Source organism: Pseudophryne corroboree, chromosome 5 (assembly GCF_028390025.1).
Source record: "Pseudophryne corroboree isolate aPseCor3 chromosome 5, aPseCor3.hap2, whole genome shotgun sequence".
NCBI classification, from domain to species: domain Eukaryota; kingdom Metazoa; phylum Chordata; class Amphibia; order Anura; family Myobatrachidae; genus Pseudophryne; species Pseudophryne corroboree.
Genome location: NC_086448.1, coordinates 188,956,300 through 188,981,150, shown reverse-complemented (window position 1 = coordinate 188,981,150; position 24,851 = coordinate 188,956,300). Strand labels below are relative to the sequence as shown.

The following is a 24,851-nucleotide window of genomic DNA, read 5'->3' as shown; positions in this document are numbered from 1 at the left end:
ACAGGGCGTCTAATACTGTGCCTGTAATTTGTACCAGTGATGATGTGACCCACTTTGATACTCCTGATATTGTGGGGGACTTCGTAGATTACTATTAACGACTGTATAGCTCTAGGCTCACTCTCACAATGCCGGAAATAGAGATGTATTTAGCTGATATTCCATTACCCACGCTGTCCCAGGATGCTATAACGTTGTGGACTCCCCCTTAACGCTGACTGAAGTGGAATCCGCTGTTAATTCCTTTCCCGGTGGGAAGACCCCGGGTCTTGATGGATTGCCCCTGGAACTTTATAAAAAAACACTTACCCTTTTATGGCCCTAAACTCCTTGAGATATACAATGACTTATTCATGCAGGGTAGGTTGCCTGACTCTATGGCAGAGGCCCTAATTATAGTACTCCCTAAACCAGACAAAGACCCAACACGAGTCGAATCTTATCGTCCAATTTCCTTGCTAACAACTGACGTTAAGATCTTAGCTAAAATACTGGCGACAAGGCTCAACGCTGTGGTTCTTCAATTGATACATGAGGACCAATCAGGGTTCATGCCGGGCCGGTCCACTTTACCTAACCTACGTAGACTCTATACGCATCTCCAGGCCCCTCATGAGGGGTCCCGCTCCTCAGCTATTGTTTCTCTGGACGCTGCTAAGGCGTTTGATTCAGTGGAGTGTGGCTTCTTGTGGGGGACATTGGACCGATTTGGTATTGGACCTAGCTTTAAAAAATGGGTTCAGCTGCTTTACTCTGCACCCAAGGCTAGGGTTTCTGTTAACGGTCACATATCCCCCTCTTTCTCTCTACAAAGAGGGACGAGACAGGGTTGCCCGTTGTCCCCGATCCTATTTGCACTGGCCATAGAGCCTTTGGCCTGTATTATCAGATCCTCTCCACGGGTGGCGGGCTTCCGGCTGGGTGGCAGGACAGACAAAATTGCTCTCTACGCAGATGATATTCTGTTGTTTGTATCTGATTATTTTATCAATATGCCTCATATTTTGGAAGTAATTGACACTTTTGGGGGATTCTCCGGGTTGTCCATTAACTGGGACAAGTCCTGTGTCCTTCCGCTTAGAGGCTCCTGTCCTGCCTGCCCCCCCGGGGACCTGCCGCTTCGTTGGATTGACTCTTTTAAATATTTGGGGGTATGGATCACCAACCGGTCCTCGCAATTTATTGATCTGAATATACGTCCGCAAATGGACTATTTACGGTCTCGTGTTAGGGTGTGGAGTAAACTGCCACACCCAGTCACGGGTAGAATTAACCTTATTAAAATGGTTGTATTACCTAAAATGCTGTATGTCCTCCAACATTCCCCTGTATATCTCCCCCAGAGATTATTTGGTATTATAGATGGTCTCTTGTCGTCACTGGTATGGGCCAACCGTAGAGCTCGGATTAAATTGGATACTCTAACTAGACCTCGGGACTCGGGTGGTCTGGCCCTTCCTAAAATTAGATTCTATTACTTAGCGGCTCAGTTATTCCACCTAATTCCTTGGGTCTCCGACTCGTCTGGAGATTTACTGATCTCTTCTGTACTGCTAGCATCTGGAGTCTCTTTGTCACCCCTGCAGCTTCTACTTTGTGATAATGTGGCACTCCTCAAGATGCCATTGGTTAAACAAGCGATTATGATATGGAGGCAGGTACACTCTATGTTGGGGGGGGAGGGATGGGATCCCGACACCCCACTGATACACACACGCGCTCTTACTCATTTCACGTCCCTACAAATGGGATCGGTGTGGGGGCGCTGGGGTGTTTGCTCCCTCAACCATTTGTACTCCTCGGGCACATTTATTTCTTTTGGACAATTGCAGCTTGAGTTTAATATACCCACATCCTATTATTATAGATATATTCAGCTTCGCCACGCATGCGCGTCTCAGTTCAGCGATGCTCCACCTCTCCTTCGGAAGTCACCGGTTCACCAGCTCCTGGCTGATACTCTAGGCTCTGGGACTGTTTCTGGTCTGTACTCCGCTCTGCTCGGTGCCCATCACTCTGACAGTCTTTTACACCTTAAATCTAAATGGGAAGCTGATTTGGGGCCGGTTTCCATAGATACCTGGGAAGAGGCCTTGGGGACCTCACGTACTGCTACTACCTCGGCTCGTTTTCAGCAGATACATTTGTTCATATTGCACCGAGTCTATATCACTCCCACCCGTCTTGTTAGTATAGGGGGGCGGGGTGACTCTAGGTGCCTGAAGTGCGCCTCTCCGGATGGTACCTTCTGGCATCTATTGTGGGCTTGCCCGGTGGTGCGGGACTTTTGGCGGGCGGAGACACAGTTGGTGACCTCTACGGAAATCCCTCTTGACGTGTTCACCCCCCTGGTGTGTATCCTTGGGGTTATAGATGAGGAGATATTGGATGCACACTATAGACGATATATTCTTAATCTATGTGCACTGGCCAAAGTAATAATAGCACGCTCATGGATGGCGACTACGGGTCCTGATATTAACAAATGGATCCCGTTAGTGAATTCGGTTGTGTCCCATGAAAAGTTTGTATATATCTCTAGGAAAGCCCCGGATAAATTCTACAAGGTATGGGATAGATGGTTATCGTATCCACTTTACCAGGGGACTCGTGTCTCTGCCCCGCATTGATCTCTGGTCTTTTCACCCAATAAGAGTGTATGAACGAATGAAAAGAAGTCACACCAATCGTTATGTATAATATGTAGCTGTTTGCAACTTTATTCATATATGTCTGTTGATGTACAGAACATTCGCTGGTTCTTATCTGTATACATATAGTGCACGATTATGTACTCAATGTTTTTGGTTTGTCTGTTTGTTTGGAAAAATCAATAAAAACTTATTGAATTTAAAAAAAAAAACACAGGTGCTTTAGATTTTAACAAAGGCTCTCATAGCATTAATTAGCTCAGGTATGTCCACTGAGCTGAGGCCTTGCTCCTCGTCTCTGTATGCAGACCCGGAGTGCGATGAGTCCTCATCCTCCGACGAGTCCTCATCTGAAATATTCATAGACTGTGAAGATGTTGTTTCATGTCTATGTGATTTACTTACCACCAGCCTTTCAGCCTGCTTTTGTTGAGAGGCTGCCAATTCATGTGCTGGATGTGATAAACCACAGGTGGAATGTTGCATGTAAAGGTTAATAGGGTAACCTATCCCTGGTATAGGAGATGGCATTATCCACTCAGCTATACTGGATGTCTGTGCAAAAGTAACCCATGGGGGTTCAACTTGTACCTGTGCCTGCCTCTGATTATTTAAGAGGCTTTGGTGAAAGCTAAAACAATTTGCACATAATCCATTTTGAACCAGATCCTGAGAGGTTAACCCAGCTTTACAAGACAAACATGAAATGAGTGTTGGTGCTGCTGTGGAGAGTGTATCCTCCTCACCCTTGCCTCTCTTAGACATGATAAATAAATCATACACCTGTACAATGTTACTACACCATCATTTTAAATTAAAGTGACATACAATCTGATCCCTCAATGTTTTGAACCAGCATTGAGGATCAGAATATACAGAAGACTGACAGAATTATTAGTAAAGCCAGCAATCACACTACTAGTCAGTCACAGGTTATACATTAGTATAATAAGCAATATGAGCACATAATCAACTACAGATATATTTCAGGTATGTAGGAGAAACATATTACTGCATTACCTTATATAGGAGTTTAAACGTATTCAGTCGCACAGCGAAAGAAACAGCAGTAATAGTTTACAGACTCATATGCATCAGGCACTTATCTAACTATTCGTACTCAAAGGTAGATAAAGACTTAGTGCTGTATCACCCGGCTCAGGAGAGTGGGATACAGGGACACTCACCCTACTTCCAGAATCGATTAATACGTTAGTGAAAGCTGAGTGGATCCAGATGCTATTAGTGTACACAATCGCCCGTGAACCTACAGTGAACACAGACGCCCAAGTGAACACTGACGCACCAGCCACACAGCGGTCTATGCTGCGACAGGGTGCTTTTAGATAGAGTGTCTCAGACGGAAGCAGGAACTCAGAGGAAACTGGTCATGAACCAAGGGGAGGGGTGACCAAGGGAGCGTCTCACTCCCCACTGCTGACATCAACCCTAGGGATCGCGGCCTCATACTATCCCTGGAGCCTATGATTCCTGAGGCCTAGTGCTGATGCACCCGAGGTGGCAGCTGCGTCAGTGACTGTTTGTGACTGTTTGATATTCTCCATCCAGAAACCTTGCGGCTGTGTTTTGCGTTTTCCCTACTAAGCAGAACCGAAGCCTTACCTTCTCCCCGTGCTCCGGCCACAGCCTGCTGGACATGCTAGTACATCCTACACAGACACAAGCCGAAACAGCACTGTACACGTGGGTAAGCGTGGTCGCGACCCGGCAGGGACTTGTTGGAGCAACTGTTTCCAAGGTACGTATAAGACACTTTTTAGAAAGATCGCTCAAAAAACATAGGGGGAAATTCCAAGTTGATCGCAGCAGGAAATTTTTTCGCAGTTGGGCAAAACCATGTGCACTGCAGGGGAGGCGGATATAACATGTGCAGAGAGAGATAGATTTGGGTGTGGTGAGTTCAATCTGCAATCTAAATTGCAGTATAAAAAGAAAGCAGCCAGTATTTACCCTGCACAGAAACAAAATTACCCACCCAAATCTAACTCTCTCTGCAAATGTTATATCTGCCCCCTCCCCCCCCCCCCCCTGCAGTGCACATGGTTTTGCCCAACTGCTAAAAAATTTCCTGCTGCGATCAACTTGGAATTACCCCCATAGTAAGACTATAAAAATAAAAAAAAACGTTTATGGCTGCTAAAAACCAGCAGCCCATTGACCATGGTCCGGCTCCTGCCGCACAAACAAAAAATCTGATTTGCCTGAGCCAGGAGGCAGGGATATAGGGATGGGCACGTTGCATGCTGGGAGGCCGAAAGCTTTGATCGTTTTGTGCCAATCCGTGTAGCTACCTCATATCTCAATGTTATCCTGTGGATAACCTGTGGACCCTGCTGGAGAAATGCTACATAAATACAAACCAAACATAAGGTGATATAGGTGTTAAAAATAAATGTAAGGTGGTGATGCCCCAAAAGTGGCCCAACCAGAACAGTCCAGGGAGCCCCACGCCCCAAAAGTTCACCCCCAAACTGACTTTCTACATAATTAAAAGGATCTTACCTATAGCTATTGTGCAGTCAGCATGTGCTAGTTCCCTGTTTAAAAGCCTGAGAGGCAATAGGTGGGGTGCCAATTCAGAATGAGGGCATCCCAAGCCCTCAGGTGTGTATATACACACACATAATATAGACTATATTATGGAGAGATGGCCTGGACTGCATACCCTAGCTTCTTATAATGGGATGTGCTAGCTTGCTGGGACTTAGTACTACAATATAGGAACAAAGGTGCAGGTGCACCATGCACCATTAAAATTATATCAACCATGGGTTAGGATGGGACATTGCACAACTTCTATGTGAATTAATATACATTGAATACATTGAATAATTTTTACTAACAACAGCTTATTACTGTGACTGATAGACACAGGGCTAGATGCGTCATCGATCGATTAAATGGAGTGAGAAAAAGTACCAGCCAATCAGCTCCTAACGGCCATGTTACAGGCTTTTGCCCTCATTTATCAAAAGTCCTGCAGTGTAGTGTTAATTACAGTTTTCACTCACCATGGTATACTGATTTTAGGCTCATCTATTTAAGATGAGTTATTTCTATGGCGAGTGTTAACGGTAAATGTCCTGCAGCGCTGACGAACGAAGATTTGCCCTGGCGCCTTTGCAGGCACATACGCAGTACTGCCTTTCGGACGCTGCGCTACCTTTTCTCCACCCCTCGATGATCCCTCCCAGGAAATTGCTATGTAGACCCGGGAGCCGCGGGGCAATCTGGGAGCATAGCCGTAATCTTCAGGACTGCGACCCATGGCATAACACTGGCCAGCGCAATTTAACAGACGACATCAGAAGGTGAAGTACAAATAGCACTGCGAGTGCTAAAACAAGCCGTGCAGTGAATGATAAATGAGGATTGCATGCACCCTCTGTCAGCGGGTGAAAATCAACAAAACAAAAAACAGCGCAGGGGGTTAATAAATAAAGAAAACCCCTAAATATCACTATAAATGAAATTTAAGAGCAAAAACTGTTTGATAAATGAGGGTATTTATTTAAAAAATGACAGTTAGGAGCTTGTTGGCTGGCACTTATTCTCACTTTCCAAGCGATAATGCATCTAGCCCTAAATATTGTCTGTTAATCATAGAAATACTAGCCAGAGTATATTATATATTGGTATTTAATTTCATTATTTTTTAATATTAAACACTAATTGCTAGCGCTTTTTCCCCCCTATGGTTTGTCTTGCTTTAAATAAAGATTGAGTAATCACTATGCTAGAAAGCAGCAAGTAGGAAGGTGATTGCACTGACTGATGCCAGGTTCTTTTTTTTATTATTACCAGTTATTTATATAGCGTACACATATTCTACAGCAGTTTACAGAGAATGTTTGTCATCAGACCCTCTTCCAGTGGCGTTTACAATCTATATTCCCTACCACATTAATGCTAAGGTTAATTTTGTTTGGAGCCAATTAACCTACCAGTATGTTTTTGAATTGAAGGAGGAAACCGGAGTACCTGGAGGAAACGCACGCAAGCACGAGGAGAATACAGACTCCACACAGTTAGGACCATAGAGGGAGTTGAACCCATGACCTCAGCTGTGAGGTAGCAATGCGAACCATTACACCATCTGTGCTGCCTTGGTTTTTCTTATCCACAAAAATATACTGCAGGGCCACATGCGAGCCAGCAGCTGGACAGCTCTGTTGTAGAGCCCCGCTCATCTATATGGTCTATGGCGTTTGTCACGATCACGGAGTCGCAGTGTGGCACATAGCGCTTAGTGTGGTGTCAGGGCCGGCGACAGGGGGTTGTCAAAGGGGACACTTGTACCGGGCTCCAAGGATCAGTGAGGCCCCAGAGATACACGACTTAGTGCCCAGCAGGGATGTGAGTGATCTTGGCCAAATCAGCTGCCCATGATTCCCGTGCCTCTTCCTGTGGGGTGTGAGGGATGGTACCCGCTGTACAGTGTTTGGGTCTGGGTACTGGGTAGTGCAGTGCAGGTGATTCTCTCCCCGGGCCCCAGGGGTAAGAGTGGCGCGGTGAGGGGGTAGAAAGGAGAGTTATTCATATTTATATATATGTGTGTGTGTATATATATATATATATATATATCATTTTTTAACAATTTTTTAGATAGTGCAGCAAATTCTGTTGCGCTTTAACATATGTGTATGTATATATATATATATATATATATATAGCATCCAAAACAGCCGGCACTCACTGCAAATGTAACAAGCCCTCCGTGCCCGAATCACTGCTCAATCTCTAACTTCCAATAGAAGAAACGGCACTGGAGGCGTTTGTATACTGCAAAAACGAATCCTGTATTGTGGGCTACAGCTGTTTCAGGGCATCAGCCCTTTCCTCAGGTCCCAGAACGGACTTGACAAGTCCGTTCTGGGGCCTGAGGAAAGGGCTGATGCCCTGAAACAGCTGTAGCCCACAATACAGGATTCGTTTTTGCAGTATATAAACGCCTCCAGTGCCGTTTCTTCTATTGGAAGTTATATATGTATATATATATGTATATATATATATATATATATATATATATATAGTAGAAATAGCTCGGCACTCCTAAAAGGTCATGGTCCGCCCCGGTGCCCTCAGTGCAGTAGATGCAAATAATGAACAAGAAACCGCGGCACTCAGAGACTTTGAATAGTGATGCTTGTATTCAGAAGATCATAACAAGGATAACCGACATTTCGGGGTTAGCAACCTCTATGTCAATGTGTATGATGTATAAAACAATCCAAAAGTGACTTACCTACTGTAAGGACAGGACGCGCTCCCACCGCATCTCCCGAGGAAGGTGCTGCAGAGTGACGTCAGCGCGCCTGCAGTGAAACATTTCTAGGCAACGCTATACACTACCCGGCGCCTGACGGAAGAATCTGTGAAGGAAAAATAAAAACCATAGAGTGTACTCTAGTGAACCGCAGGCAAACAAAGAGCCCAGATAGAAAAAGAACAGAACTAGTGTACTGCTGTACTTACAGATAGGCATAGAGACTGATGAATATGCAGAGAAATATGTTAAGGGGAATAAGAAACAGAGAGAAGGCTGTACTGCATGCACCAATGGACATAATGAAAGACACAATTGCAAATACCCATAATGCGATTGGAAAATGTGTGGTAACAATGATGTTCATATCAAAAAAACGCAATTAATTTCATGCATTGGGTTAGGAATGAGCTAGATAGTAGATACTAAGAGTAATGGTCGCCAGGAGTGCCTAAAGACACCCATGACCGTCTGTAGGCGTGGCAGCCTCTTAATCTGGTAAAACCATACAGAAAGAAAACACCATACACATAAATGGAAAAAAAGAAAAGAAACAGAGAGCAATAAAGTTGGTTAGCCAAAAACGCTCCAAGCAATTCTTTCATTAAGACCAGAAGGCTGTGTCGTATTTAAATTATAAATTCATTGTGCTTCGCGGCGGAGAAATTGGCCTGCTCTATCACCGCCTCATGGAGACTTTGGTATATGGTCAATGATGATATGCTTAAGATCTGCGAGACGGTGTTTGGTTTCAAAAAAGTGCCTGGCCACCGGTTGATCGAAAGGTGTGCCAGAAAGGGCCGCTTTGATGTCTGACCGGTGTAGTGCCATTCTCTCGCGTAGGGTTCTGGTTGTCTTACCAATATAGCAAAGTCTGCAAGGACACTGGATTAGGTAGATGATAAAGGAAGAGGTGTAAGTCACAATATGCTTTATAGAGATGCTTTTTTCCAGAAAGTGGCAGTTTGAAATAGGAGCCTGTGATCATATGGCTGCAAGTGGTGCAGCCAAGGCACTTATAGCACCCCGTATTTTTTGCAATGAACATGTTACTGCTTGATGATGGCTTGGTGCTGGAGAGGCTAGTGATGTCTGTGCGGACAACTAGGTCCTTGATGTTGCAACCTCTCCTGTAGCAAATCATGGGAGTCTTGTTCCTGAAACATGGAAGGTTGGGGTCCGAGGACACAATAGGCCAAAGCGCTCTAGTGGCCCTGTTGAGTACAGGGATGGACGTGTCGTATGTAGTCATCCAGGGGATTCTGTCATCCAAGGTCCTGACCTTAGGTCGTAGGAGGTCAGCTATTGGGATGTTCATAACCTCATTTTGGGTGATTGACAGTGAAGTGCTGTCATACCCCCTGGCTATAAATTTAACAATCATCTTGTCCAATTCTTCCTCCAACCATGCAGGTTGACTGCTGATACGTGCTGCTCTGATCATTTGCGATCTAGGAAGGCCTCATTTCAAGTGGCGTGGTTGGTGACTGATGGCTCGGAGAAGTGTGTTTTTGTCAGTGGGTTTGCAGTACACACTAATGTGTAACGTGCCTTCTATAATGGAAACCTGGACGTCTAGATAATTAATGGTTTCGGTCGACCACTGGTATGTGATTTTGATGGGAGATTGCCTGGTGTTAATAGACTCAAGGAGGTGTTTCAATGCATACTCCTCCCCTGACCATACAATAAATAAGTTGTCAATATTCAGTGCAAACAGTGAGATGTATTGTTGGGATGATCGGTCTGAAGAGAACATAGAAGCTTCCTCCTTGAGCATGAATATGTTGGCTTATGAAGGGGCCACGTTGCTCCCCATGGAACAACCAGCCTTCTGCAAGTAGAAGTGACCATCAAACAGGAGTAGTTCCTCGTGTCAATTCGAGGAGTGTCAAAAATAGGTCCAAGTCTACATCTCATTTTTTCTTGAATCAGAAAAGTCTTCATAGCATCCAATCCAAGTGCATGTGGGATGCTGGTATACAGACTGCATGTGTCAATGGTGCATAGAATGGATCCCTCGGGGACAAGCCAAAGTTGTCCAAAAGTATAAGAAAACTGGAAGTGTCTTTGATGCATGTCCTTTGTTTAAAGACAAGAGGCTGAAGAATACAGTCCAGAAACTGTGAGATGGGCTGATAGAGCGAGTTGCAGGCCGAAATGATGGGGCGACCAGGGGGCTTTGTCAAGTGCTTGTCTATTTTAGGGACTGTAAATAAATTAGGGACTACAGGGAAATCCTGTGTCAGTGCCTTCAAGATCTTTTCTGTGATGAGGCTGTTGGCCTTAGCTGTATTAAGAATTGTGTCAAGTTCTTTTTTTTAGTGCTCTGTAGGATCCGCATCCAGAGGTTGATAAGTGTTGGGGTCCGCTAATTGAGACAGAACCTCCAATCTGTAGTCAATCAGGTCCATGATGACCACCCCGCCCCCCTTATCGGCGGGGCGCATGACGAAGTCCATGTATGAACCCAAGTCTTTGAGTGCTATCCATTCTCATTTGGATAAATTGCGATGTACGGTATTATTGGCCCTGGAGTATTTACTCACTGAGTCATCCAATAGCCAAGTGAACAATTTCATGAACGGATTATGAGATTGTGGGCCAAACGTGGACATACTTTTGTGATTGAGAAAGGATTGGAACACTGGAGGAGTGGTAGTGGTAGCTTGAGGTTTTGAAGCAAAAAATTTGTTCCTTCGCAATTTTCTCACAAATTGGTATAGGTTGACTTTCCAGTCCCAGTCTTTGTGAGTTGCAGTCGGTACAAAAGATAGGCCACTGTTTAAGGCATCGATCTCAGCAGAGGATAAAGTGCGAGAGGAGAGATTGTAGATTAGGTCTTGTTTTTCGCAGCCCGCTCTTTTAAGTCTCGTGTTCTGGCCCCCCCGGAGGGTGGACGCCCTCTTGCTTTGGATATGGAAGGGGCTGCCGGATCTAAAGGGACCACAGCGTGTTCCTGAGAACCACCGGAGTCCGCCAAAGTGAATTCACTGTCGCTGTTAGAGGACGCTGCTACCCTTTGCGCATTCTCTCTGCGCCTGCGCAATCCTTGATTGGACCTGGGCTGTGATGATTGTGTGTTGCGAAGGCTGAGCCATTAGCCACTTGTAGACCGTTAGACTCATAGTCATCTTGCACTATGGAATATTTGTTCTTTTTAAACTTGATTAAGTCTCTCTGATAGGCGTCACATTGAGTAGGTAATTTGTGCATCCAATCTTGGGAATAGTCTTATTGTAGGGAAATCAAATTTTCAGACTCAAACACCGTGATTTTGTCATTGACCAGTTTTAGTTCTCTACAAGCTTCCTCCAACACTAACAGCATCAAGTCCACTTTTTAGTGCATTTATTAGTGATGTCTATCCATTTTTTACAGACATCAGGGTTGTATCTGCCTATCGTAGGCGCAACAACGATATGCCATTTTAATTTATATAACTGCTGATAAAAATCATCTGGACCTAGTTGCTGGTCAGAATAGGACAATTGTTCTTTGAAGAGGAGTCTGTCGGCATCGTCGTCGGTGAAACTGTATGAGTCGCCTCTGATAATGTTTAGTCCTCTGGAATCCCTGACTTCCTCTGTTGCAACCACAGGTATATAGGGATTCATACTGCAAGTGGTCCAAAAATAGAAATACAGCCAAAGTGCTGAGTGCTGAGTGCTAAAGTAGCAGCAAAAAACTGCCAAGTGCTTCGGTGAAAAAAGTGCCAGTGCTTGAAAAAAAAATGTCAGTGATTCAATAAATATACATTCAGTGCTGTATAGTCTGTATGGTCATAATGCTGCTAGTGTCCACAGAACAACATTAAAAAACAGATCCATCCACCCTAATAGTTTAAAGGCAGGCAAACAATGAACGAGAGTTGGGTGCCCTAGCTCAAGCATGGGAAGTGATTAAGCAGCTCCAGTAATTATATGGTAAAAATAGCTCGGAACTCCTAAAAGGACATGGTCCGCTCCAGTGCCCTCAGTACAGTAGATGCTAATAATGAACAAGAAACCACGGCACTCAGAGACTTTGAACAGTGATGTTTGTATTCAGAAGATCATAACAAGGATAGCCGACGTTTCAGGATTATCCCCTTTGTCAAGGTGTATGACGTGTAAAACAATCCAAAAGTGACTTACCTATATACATAAGAAGCCCGCCAGTGAGAAAGGACAGGACGCGCTCCCACCGCATCTTACTTTGGCCTTGTCCCCGAGAGATCCATTCTATGCACCATTGACATATGCAGTCTGTATACCAGCATCCCACATGCACTTGGATTGGATGCTATGAAGACTTTTCTGATTCAAGAAAAAATGAGAGATGTAGACTTGGACTTATTTTTGACACTCCTCGAATTGACACTTACGAGTAACTACTTCCTGTTTTATGGTCACTTCTACTTGCAGAAGGCTGGTTGTGCCATGGGGAGCAACGTGGCCCCTTCATACGCCAACATATTCATGCTCAAGGAGGAAGCTTCAATGTTCTTTTCAGACCAAGCATCCCAACAATACATCTCACTGTTTGCACTGTATATTGATGACTTATTTATTGTTTAGTCAGGGGAGGAGCCTGCATTGAAACACCTCCTTGAGTCTATTAACTCCAGGCAATCTCCCATCAAAATCATATACCAGTGGTCGACCGAAACCATTAATTATCTAGACGTCCAGGTTTCCATTAAAGAAGGCAGGTTACACATTAGTAGCTATCAGTCGCCACCCACGTCCCTTGAAACAAGGCCTTCCTAGATCGCAAATGATCAGAGCAGCACGTATCAGCAGTAAACCTGCACGGTTGGAGGAAGAATTGGACAAGATGGTTCTTAAATTTATAGCCTGCACTTCACTGTCAATCACCCAAAATGAGGTTATGAACATCCCAAGAGCTGACCTCCTATGACCTAAAGTCAGGACCTTGGATGACAGAATCCCCTGGACGACTACATATGAGACGTCCAGCCCTATACTCAACAGGGCCACTAGAGCGCTTTGGCCTATTGTGTCCTTGGACCACAACCTTCCGTGTTTCAGGAACAAGAAACAAAACTCCCATGAGTTGCTACAGGAGAGGTCGCAACATCAAGGACCTAGTTGTCCGCACAGACATCACTAGCCTGTACAGCACCAAGCCATAATCAAGCAGTAACACATTCCTTGCAAAAAAAAATAAGATTTTACTTACCGATAAATCTATTTCTCGTAGTCCGTAGTGGATGCTGGGACTCCGTCAGGACCATGGGGATTAGCGGCTCCGCAGGAGACAGGGCACAAAAATAAAAGCTTTAGGACTAGGTGGTGTGCACTGGCTCCTCCCCCTATGACCCTCCTACAAGCCTCAGTTAGGATACTGTGCCCGGACGAGCGTACACAATAAGGAAGGATTTTGAATCCCGGGTAAGACTCATACCAGCCACACCAATCACACCGTACAACTTGTGATCTGAACCCAGTTAACAGTATGACAAACGTAGGAGCCTCTGAACAGACGGCTCACAACAATAACAACCCGATTTTTTTGTAACAAGAACTATGTACAAGTATTGCAGACAATCCGCACTTGGGATGGGCGCCCAGCATCCACTACGGACTACGAGAAATAGATTTATCGGTAAGTAAAATCTTATTTTCTCTGACATCCTAGTGGATGCTGGGACTCCGTCAGGACCATGGGGATTATACCAAAGCTCCCAAACGGGCGGGAGAGTGCGGATGACTCTGCAGCACCGAATGAGAGAACTCCAGGTCCTCTTTAGCCAGGGTATCAAATTTGTAGAATTTTACAAACGTGTTCTCCCCCGACCACGTAGCTGCTCGGCAGAGTTGTAATGCCGAGACCCCTCGGGCAGCCGCCCAAGATGAGCCCACCTTCCTTGTGGAATGGGCCTTGATAGATTTAGGCTGTGGCAGGTCTGCCACAGAATGTGCAAGTTGAATTGTGCTACAAATCCAACGAGCAACCGTCTGCTTAGAAGCAGGAGCACCCAGCTTGTTGGGTGCATACAGTATAAACAGCGAGTCAGATTTTCTGACTCCAGCCGTCCTTGAAATATATATTTTCAATGCCCTGACAACGTCCAGCAACTTGGAATCCTCCAAATCGCTAGTAGCCGCAGGCACCACAATAGGCTGGTTCAGGTGAAACGCTGAAACCACCTTAGGCAGAAACTGAGGACGCGTCCGCAGTTCTGCCCTGTCCGAATGGAAAATCAGATATGGGCCTTTATACGATAAAGCCGCCAATTCTGACACTCTCCTGGCTGAAGCCAGGGCCAGTAGCATGGTTACTTTCCATGTAAGATATTTCAAATCCACCGATTTGAGTGGCTCAAACCAATGGGATTTGAGAAATCCAAAACTACATTAAGATCCCACGGAGCCACTGGGGGCACAACCGGGGGCTGTATATGTAGTACTCCTTTTACAAAAGTCTGGACTTCAGGAACTGAAGCCAATTCTTTCTGGAAGAAAATCGACAGGGCCGAAATTTGAACCTTAATGGACCCTAATTTGAGGCCCATAGACATCAAACGCAGCCGCGGTAAGTCTTGGAATAGACACGGTCCCTGCTGAAGCAGGTCCCGTCTTAGAGGTAGAGGCCACGGATCTTCCGTGAGCATCTCCTGAAGTTCCGGGTACCAAGTTCTTCTTGGCCAATCCGGAGCCACGAGTATCGTTCTTACTCCCCTTTGCCGTATAATTCTCAGTACTTTTGGTATGAGAGGCAGAGGAGGAAACACATACACTGACTGGAACACCCACGGTGTTACCAGAGCGTCCACAGCTATTGCCTGAGGGTCTCTTGACCTGGCGCAATACCTGTCCAGTTTTTTGTTGAGGCGGGACGCCATCATATCCACCTTTGGTTTTTCCCAACGGTTCACAATCATGTGGAAGACTTCTGGATGAAGTCCCCACTCTCCCGGGTGTAGATCGTGTCTGCTGAGGAAGTCCGCTTCCCAGTTGTCCACTCCCGGAATGAACACTGCTGACAGTGCTATCACATGATCTTCCGCCCAGCGAAGAATCCTTGCAGCTTCTGCCATTGCCCTCCTGCTTCTTGTGCCGCCCTGTCTGTTTACGTGGGCGACTGCCGTGATGTTGTCCGACTGGATCAACACCGGCTGACCCTGAAGCAGGGGTTTTGCCAGGCTTAGAGCATTGTAAATCGCTCTTAGCTCCAGTATATTTATGTGAAGAGACATCTCCAGGCTTGACCACACTCCCTGGAAGTTTCTTCCCTGTGTGACCGCTCCCCAGCCTCTCAGACTGGCATCCGTGGTCACCAGGACCCAGTCCTGTATGCCGAATCTGCGGCCCTCTAACAGATGAGCACTCTGCAACCACCACAGAAGAGACACCCTTGTCCGTGGAGACAAAGTTATCCGCTGATGCATCTGCAGATGCGATCCGGACCATTTGTCCAGCAGATCCCACTGAAAAGTTCGTGCGTGGAATCTGCCGAATGGAATCGCTTCGTAAGAAGCCACCATTTTTCCCAGGACTCTTGTGCATTGATGCACAGACACTTTTCCTGGTTTTAGGAGGTTCCTGACAAGTTCGGATAACTCCCTGGCTTTCTCCTCCGGAAGAAACACCTTTTTCTGAACCGTGTCCAGAATCATTCCCAGGAACAGCAGACGTGTCGTCGGGGTCAATTGAGATTTTGGAAAATTCAGAATCCACCCGTGCTGTTGCAGCACTACTTGGGTTAGTGCTACTACGTCCCCCAGCTGTTCTCTGGACCTTGCCCTTATCAGGAGATCGTCCAAGTAAGGGATAATTAATACGCCTTTTCTTCGCAGAAGAAACATCATTTCGGCCATTACCTTGGTAAAGACCCGAGGTGCCGTGGACAATCCAAACGGCAGCGTCTGAAACTGATAATGACAGTTTTGCACCACGAACCTGAGGTACCCTTGATGTGAAGGGCAAATTGGGACATGCAGGTAAGCATCCTTGATGTCCAGGGACACCATAAAGTCCCCTTCTTCCAGATTCGCTATCACTGCTCTGAGTGACTCCATCTTGAACTTGAACTTTTGTATGTACAGGTTCAAAGATTTCAGATTTAGAATAGGTCTTACCGAGCCGTCCGGCTTCGGTACCACAATTAGTGTGGAATAATACCCCTTTCCCTGTTGTAGGAGGGGTACCTTGACTATCACCTGCTGAGAATACAGCTTGTGAATGGCTTCCAATACCGTCGCCCTGTCTGAGGGAGACGTTGGCAGAGCAGACTTTAGGAACCGGCGAGGGGGAGACTTCTCGAATTCCAACCTGTAACCCTGAGATACTACCTGCAGGATCCAGGGGTCCACCTGTGAGTGAGCCCACTGTGCGCTGAAATTCTTGAGTCGACCCCCCACCGCCCCTGAGTCCGCTTGTAAAGCCCCAACGTCATGCTGAGGGCTTTGCAGAAGCCGGGGAGGGCTTCTGCTCCTGGGAGGGAGCTGCTTGGTGCACTCTCTTACCCTTTCCTTTGCCTCGGGGCAGATATGACTGTCCTTTTGCCCGCTTGTTCTTATAGGAACGAAAGGACTGCGGCTGAAAAGACGGTGTCTTTTTCTTTTGGGAGGGGACCTGAGGTAAAAAGGTGGATTTCCCGGCTGTTGCCGTGGCCACCAAATCCGATAGACCGACCCCAAATAATTCCTCCCCTTTATACGGCAATACTTCCATATGCCGTTTGGAATCCGCATCACCTGACCACTGTCGCGTCCATAAAATTCTTCTGGCAGATATGGACATCGCACTTACTCTCGATGCCAGAGTGCAAATATCCCTCTGAGCATCTCGCATATAAAGAAAAGCATCCTTTAATTGCTCTATAGTCAATAAAATACTGTCCCTATCCAGGGTATCAATATTTTCAGTCAGGGAATCCGACCAAACCACCCCAGCACTGCACATCCATGCAGAGGCGATGGCTGGTCGCAGTATAACACCAGTATGAGTGTATATACTTTTCAGGGTAGTGTCCAGCCTCCTATCAGCTGGATCCTTGAGGGCGGCCGTTTCAGGAGACGGTAACGCCACTTGTTTTGATAAGCGTGTGAGTGCCTTATCCACCCTAGGGGGTGTTTCCCAGCGCGCCCTAACCTCTGGCGGGAAAGGATATAATGCCAATAACTTCTTTGAAATTAGTAGTTTTCTATCGGGGTTAACCCACGCTTCATCACACACTTCATTCAATTCCTCTGATTCAGGAAAAACTACAGGTAGTTTTTTCAGACCCCACATAATACCCCTTTTTGTGGTACTTGCAGTATCAGAGATATGCAAAGCCTCCTTCATTGCCGTGATCATATAACGTGTGGCCCTACTGGAAAATACGTTTGTTTCTTCACCGTCGACACTAGATTCGGTGTCCGTGTCTGGGTCTGTGTCGACCGACTGAGGTAAAGGGCGTTTTACAGCCCCTGACGGTGTCTGAGACGCCTGGACAGGTACTAACTGGTTTGCCGGCCGTCTCATGTCGTCAACTGATTTTTGTAACGTGCTGACATTATCACGTAATTCCATAAACAAAGCCATCCATTCCGGTGTCGACTCCCTAGGGGGTGACATCACCATTACCGGCAATTGCTCCGCCTCCACACCAACATCGTCCTCATACATGTCGACACACACGTACCGACACACAGCAGACACACAGGGAATGCTCTTATCGAAGACAGGACCCCACTAGCCCTTTGGGGAGACAGAGGGAGAGTTTGCCAGCACACACCCAAGCGCTATAAATATATAGGAACAACCCTACAGAAGTGTTGTTTCCTTTATAGCAGCTTAATATAACAATATCGCCAAAAAAGTGCCCCCCCTCTCTGTTTTTTTACCCTGTTTCTGTAGTGCAGTGCAGGGGAGAGTCCTGGGAGTCTTCCTCGCAGCGGAGCTGTGCAGGAAAATGGCGCTGTGTGCTGAGGAGATAGGCCCCGCCCCCTATTTCGGCGGGCTCTTCTCCCGGTGTTTGTGAGACCTGGCAGGGGTTAAATACATCCATATAGCCCCAGGGGCTATATGTGATGTATTTTTAGCCAGAACAAGGTATTATCATTGCTGCCCAGGGCGCCCCCCCCCCCCAGCGCCCTGCACCCTCAGTGACCGCTGGTGTGAAGTGTGCTGACAACAATGGCGCACAGCTGCAGTGCTGTGCGCTACCTCATGAAGACTGAAAAGTCTTCTGCCGCCGGTTTCTGGACCTCTTCACTTTTCGGCATCTGCAAGGGTTCGGCGGCGCGGCTCCGGGACCGGACTCCATGGCTGGGCCTGTGTTCGATCCCTCTGGAGCTAATGGTGTCCAGTAGCCTAAGGAGCCAATCCATCCTGCACGCAGGTGAGTTCACTTCTTCTCCCCTAAGTCCCTCGTTGCAGTGAGCCTGTTGCCAGCAGGACTCACTGAAAATAAAAAACCTAATAACTTTTTCTAAGCAGCTCTTTAGGAGAGCCACCTAGATTGCACCCTGCTCGGACGGGCACAAAAACCTAACTGAGGCTTGGAGGAGGGTCATAGGGGGAGGAGCCAGTGCACACCACCTAGTCCTAAAGCTTTTATTTTTGTGCCCTGTCTCCTGCGGAGCCGCTAATCCCCATGGTCCTGACGGAGTCCCAGCATCCACTAGGACGTCAGAGAAATGGGGTGCTATAAGTGCCTTGGCTGCACCACTTGCAGCCATATGATCACAGGCTCCTATTTCAAATTGCCACTTTCTCCAAAAAGCATCTCTATAAAGCATATTGTGACTTACACCTCTTCCTTTATCATCTACCTAATCCAGTGTCCTTGCAGACTTTGCTATATTGGTAAGACGACCAGAACCCTACGCGAGAGAATGGCACTGCACCGGTCAGCCATCAAAGCGGCCCTTTCTGGCGCACCTTCAGATCAACTGGTGGCCAGGCACTTTTCTGAAACCAAACACTGTCTCGCAGATCTTAAGCATATCATCATTGACCATATCCCAAAATCTCCATGAGGCGGTGATAGAGCAGGCCAATTTCTCCGCCGCGAAGCACAATGGATTTATAATTTAAATACGACACAGCCTACTGGTCTTACTGAAAGAACTACATGGAGCGTTTTTGGCTAACCAACTTTATTGCTCTCTTTTTTTCCATATATGTGTATGGTGTTTTCTTTCTCTATGGTTTTACCAGATTAAGAGGCTGCCACACCTACAGACGGTCATGGGTGTTTTTAGGCACTCCTGGCTACCATTACTCTTAGTATCTACTATCTAGCTCATTCCTAACCCAATGGATGAAATTAATAGTTGTTTTTTTTATATGAACATCATTGTTACCATACATTTTCCAATCGCATTATGGGTATTTGCAATTGTGTCTTTCATTATGCCTATTGGTGCATGCAGTACAGCGTTCTCTTATTCCTCTGCATATTCATCGGTCTCTATGCCTATCTGTAAGTACAGCAGTACACTAGTTCTGTTCTTTTTCTTTATGGGCTCTTTGTTTGCCTGCGGTTCACTAGAGCGCACTCTTCAGTTTATATTTTTCCTACACAGATTCTTCCGTCAAGCGTATAGCAATGTTGTCTAGCAACGTTTTACTGTAAGCGCGCTGACGTCACGCTGCAGCGCCTCCCCCAGGGGATGCGGTGGGAGCGCGTCCTGTCCTTTCTCACTGGCGGACTTCTGTATATAGGCAAGTCACTTTTGGATTGTTTTATACATCATACACCTTGACAAAGAGGTTGATAACCCCGAAACGTCGGCTATCCTTGTTGTGATCTTCTGAATACAAGCATCACTATTCAAAGTCTCAGAGAAATCGCTGTACCAGGCCCCAAGATTTTTGTTGCCAGCTCTGTATGGCGTTACCAGTGAGTGTAATACCATCGATCATCCACCAGATGTGGCTTTTGAAAATCACCATTGAGCATGTGTGAGGTGTCCAATAAAATACTATAGTGTAAGAATCACCATTGCACGTGAGTGAGGTCTCCATTGAAATACACTATAGCACAAGAACTACTTTACTGTACATCTCTGTGGCTATGTAGGCCTAGTGGTATCACCGATGGTTACCATGCACTTCACAATTTTGTGTGTAATAGCAGCTCTATCTGCATCCAAAATGATACGTTATAGTGTTTTCCAGGAATACACTGTAGCAGAGCATTTTGTATGCAAATACAGTCGCAGTCACCCACAGAATATAGGCATGCTGCATATCATTTTAATCAGCAAATTAAGCTGCTTGTGCTTCCTATTACATTACTTTGCATCTTAGACGATCGGCGCTACCGAGTCCCGCCACGGCATGGTGTGACTTCAAGGGCTGTTTAGAGTGACTGCAGCAAGGCTGTAAGAGGACACATCTGTAGATTCGCTCAGCATCTCCAATGCACACAAAGAAAAGCACAGCTCAGAGTTCTATACAGCTTGGCATAGTGGTATCACTGATGGTTGCCATGCCCGTGAGATAGGGTTCAGTTCCTGTAAAGGACACACTTGTATTGTATATCTGTGTAAAGATTAGCATCCAGTTTTTTTCAAATTTTGCCAAAACAAGTCCTGTCTTATTTTAGAACAGTCTCAAACATGCACACAAATATACAAGTGTGACTTTTCAAATTAGAAGAGTGTTATCTTCATGACACTGAGCAATGGACCATTGCTTTAACGCGTAAGTTTACGTCTGTATACATTATTTTTATTTATTGATTTACTGAATTATTTTTGTTGGTCCCGACAGAAAATGAATATTTTCTACAGCGTCCCTTTATTTACAGTACGCTATACCCTTCAAGTTCCTGATTGACTCTCTTCGTCTGACCGTTGGACTGTGTGTATAACATTACAGTTGTCACTGGCCATTTGCCAGAGCTTGCTAAGAGTATACTATTACAGTACTATTACTGTACTGTATATCCATCTGCCGCTATCGCATTACAGTACTGGATTAGTGGAGACTAACCACCCAGTGGTGAAGATGTGTATTGCATGCTGTGTATGTTGTCGCACCTCAACGAGCCTCTCTGTGCAACACCTCAACAACCTGAGCTATAGCTAAGGCGCAACAAATACCCCGTTTAGGGGAAGAAACTGCAACAATGAGGAAGGCTCCATCTATATACTGAGGCGTGTTCAAACCTTCCAATAGAGTACTCACCGGACAAGATCCATCCCTAGTAGTAACTTGGTGTCATCAGCAGCCTCTCTTGTAATAACAGCCACATTACCAATGCAGACTCCACATTCGTTGGCTCCCATCTCAGCTCCCCACATCCAGGCTGGCTTACTAAGTATTACAGAATGAGTCTTGCCCACTTGGTCAATTGCAAGGTAGGTGCACTGGAAAACCACAAAAATATTTATTTTTACTTCTTATTGGTCAATTGCAATGTAGGTGCACTGGAAAACCTCAAAAAATAGGATTTTACTTATCGGTAAATCTATTTCTCGCAGTCCGTAGTGGATGCTGGGGACTCCGTAAGGACCATGGGGAATAGACGGGCTCCGCAGGAGACAGGGCACTTTAAGAAAGAATTTGGATACTGGTGTGCTCTGGCTCCTCCCTCTATGTCCCTCCTCCAGACCCCAGTTAAAGAAACTGTGCCCGGAAGAGCTGACAGTACAAGGAAAGGATTTTGGAATCCAGGGCAAGACTCATACCAGCCACACCAATCACACCGTATAACTTGTGATAAACTTACCCAGTTAACAGTATGAACAACAATAGAGCATCAGATCAACCCTGATGCAACTATAACATAACCCTTATGTAAGCAATAACTATATACAAGCATTGCAGAAAAAGTCCGCACTTGGGACGGGCGCCCAGCATCCACTACGGACTACGAGAAATAGATTTACCGGTAAGTAAAATCCTATTTTCTCTAACGTCCTAGTGGATGCTGGGGACTCCGTAAGGACCATGGGGATTATACCAAAGCTCCCAAACGGGCGGGAGAGTGCGGATGACTCTGCAGCACCGAATGAGCAAACACAAGGTTTTCCTCAGCCAGGGTATCAAACTTGTAGAACTTAGCAAACGTGTTTGAACCCGACCAAGTAGCTGCTCAGCAAAGCCGTAATGCCGAGACCCCTCGGGCAGCCGCCCAAGAAGAGCCCACCTTCCTTGTGGAATGGGCTTTTACTGATTTTGACAGCGGCAATCCAGCCGCAGAATGAGCCTGCTGAATCGTGTTACAGATCCAGCGAGCAATAGATTGCTTTGAAGCAGGAGCACCCAGCTTGTTGGGTGCATACAGGATAAACAGTGACTCAGTTTTCCTGACTCTAGCCGTTCTGGCTACATAAACCTTCAAAGCCCTGACCACATCTAGTAACTCGGAATCCTCCAAGTCACGAGTAGCCACAGGCACCACAATAGGTTGGTTCATATGAAAAGATGACACCACTTTTGGCAGAAATTGCGGACGGGTCCGCAATTCCGCCCTGTCCATATGGAAAACCAGATAAGGGCTTTTATGTGACAAAGCCGCTAATTCTGACACACGCCTAGCTGAAGCCAAGGCTAATAGCATGACCACCTTCCACGTGAGAAATTTTAACTCCACGGTTTTAAGTGGCTCAAACCAGTGTGACTTCAGGAAACTCAACACCACGTTAAGATCCCAAGGTGCCACTGGAGGCACAAAAGGGGGCTGAATATGCAGCACTCCCTTTACAAACGTCTGAACTTCAGGAAGAGAAGCCAGTTCTTTTTGAAAGAAAATGGATAGGGCCGAAATCTGGACCTTAATTGAACCCAATTTTAGGCCCAAAGTCACTCCCGACTGTAGGAAGTGAAGGAAACGGCCCAGCTGGAATTCCTCCGTAGGGGCATTCCTGGCCTCACACCAAGCAACATATTTTCGCCATATACGGTGATAATGTTTAGCCGTCACGTCCTTCCTAGTCTTTATCAGCGTAGGAATAACCTCATCCGGAATGCCTTTTTCTGCTAGGATCCGGCGTTCAACCGCCATGCCGTCAAACGCAGCCGCGGTAAGTCTTGGAACAGACAGGGCCCCTGTTGCAACAAGTCCTGTCTTAGAGGCAGAGGCCATGGGTCCTCTGTGATCATTTCTTGCAGCTCTGGATACCAAGTCCTTCTTGGCCAATCCGGAACAATGAGTATTGTTCTCACTCCTCTTCTTCTTCTTATGATTCTCAGCACCTTGGGTATGAGAGGAAGAGGAGGAAATACATAGACCGAATGGAACACCCACGGTGTCACTAGTGCGTCTACAGCTATCGCCTGAGGGTCTCTTGACCTGGCGCAATACCTCTGTAGCTTTTTGTTGAGGCGGGATGCCATCATGTCTATTTGTGGCAGTTCCCACCGACTTGCAATCTGCGTGAAGACTTCTTGATGAAGTCCCCACTCTCCCGGGTGGAGGTCGTGCCTGCTGAGAAAGTCTGCTTCCCAGTTGTCCACTCCCGGAATGAACACTGCTGACAGTGCGCTTACGTGTTTCTCCACCCAGCGAAGAATTCTGGTGGCTTCCGCCATCGCCACCCTGCTCCTTGTGCCGCCTTGGCGGTTTACATGAGCCACTGCGGTGATGTTGTCTGACTGAATCAGCACCGGTCGGTTGCGAAGCAGGGTCTCCGCTTGACGTAGGGCGTTGTATATTGCCCTTAGTTCCAGGATGTTGATGTGAAGGCAAGTCTCCTGACTTGACCACAGACCTTGGAAATTTCTTCCCTGTGTGACTGCTCCCCACCCTCGGAGGCTTGCGTCCGTGGTCACCAGGACCCAGTCCTGAATGCCGAATCTGCGGCCCTCGAGAAGGTGAGCACTCTGCAACCACCACAGGAGAGACACCCTGGCCCTGGAGGATAGGGTGATCAGCCGAAGCATTTGTAGATGTGATCCGGACCACTTGTCCAACAGATCCCATTGAAAAGTCCTTGCATGGAACCTTCCGAAGGGAATGGCCTCGTATGATGCCACCATCTTTCCCAGGACTCGAGTGCAGTGATGCACCGACACCTGTTTTGGTTTTAATAGGTCTCTGACCAGTGTCATGAGCTCCTGAGCCTTCTCCATCGGGAGATAAACCCTCTTCTGGCCTGTGTCCAGAATCATGCCCAGGAAGGGCAGACGAGTCGTAGGAATCAACTGCGACTTTGGAATATTCAGAATCCAGCAGTGCTGTTGTAACACTTCCCGAGAGCGTGCCACGCTGATCAGCAACTGCTCTCTGGACCTCGCCTTTATGAGGAGATCGTCCAAGTATGGGATAATTGTGACTCCTTGCAGGAGCACCATAATTTCCGCCATTACCTTGGTAAATATTCTCGGTGCCGTGGAGAGACCAAACGGCAACATCTGGAATTGGTAATGACAATCCTGTACCACAAATCTGAGGTACGCCTGATGAGGTGGATAAATGGGGACATGAAGGTAAGCATCCTTTATGTCCAGAGACACCATAAAATCCCCCTCCTCCAGGCTTGTGATGACCGCTCTGAGCGATTCCATCTTGAACTTGAACCTTTTCAGGTATATGTTCAGGGATTTTAAATTCAATATGGGTCTGACCGAACTGTCCGGTTTCGGTACCACAAACAAGGTCGAATAGTAACCCCTTCCCTGTTGAAGGAGGGGAACCTTTACCACCACCTGCTGAAGATACAATTTGTGAATCGCAGCTAACACTATCTCCCTCTCTAAGGGGGAGGCTGGCAGGGCCGATTTGAGGTAACGGTGAGGGGGCATCTCTTCGAATTCCAGCTTGTATCCCTGAGACACAATCTCTATAGCCCAGGGATCCACCTGGGAGTGAACCCACTTGTGGCTGAAATTTCGGAGACGCGCCCCCACTGGGCCTAGCTCCGCCTGTGGAGCCCCAGCGTCATGCGGTGGATTTAGTGGAAGCCGGGGAGGACTTCTGTTCCTGGGAACTAGCTGTATTGTGCAGCTTCTTTCCTCTACCCC

At 46.6% G+C, this 24,851-nt stretch overlaps 1 protein-coding gene across 1 annotated transcript in view; it reads right to left on the bottom strand.

The window, feature by feature from the left end:
* The window catches only part of SCRN1 (secernin 1), a 135,262-nt gene that overhangs the window by 67,494 nt on the left and 42,917 nt on the right, over positions 1 to 24,851 (bottom strand). The window contains exon 3 of the mRNA XM_063921960.1: positions 21,072 to 21,253. Coding sequence (XP_063778030.1) covers positions 21,072 to 21,253 — 182 coding nt within the window. The remainder of the gene's footprint in view (positions 1 to 21,071; positions 21,254 to 24,851) is intronic.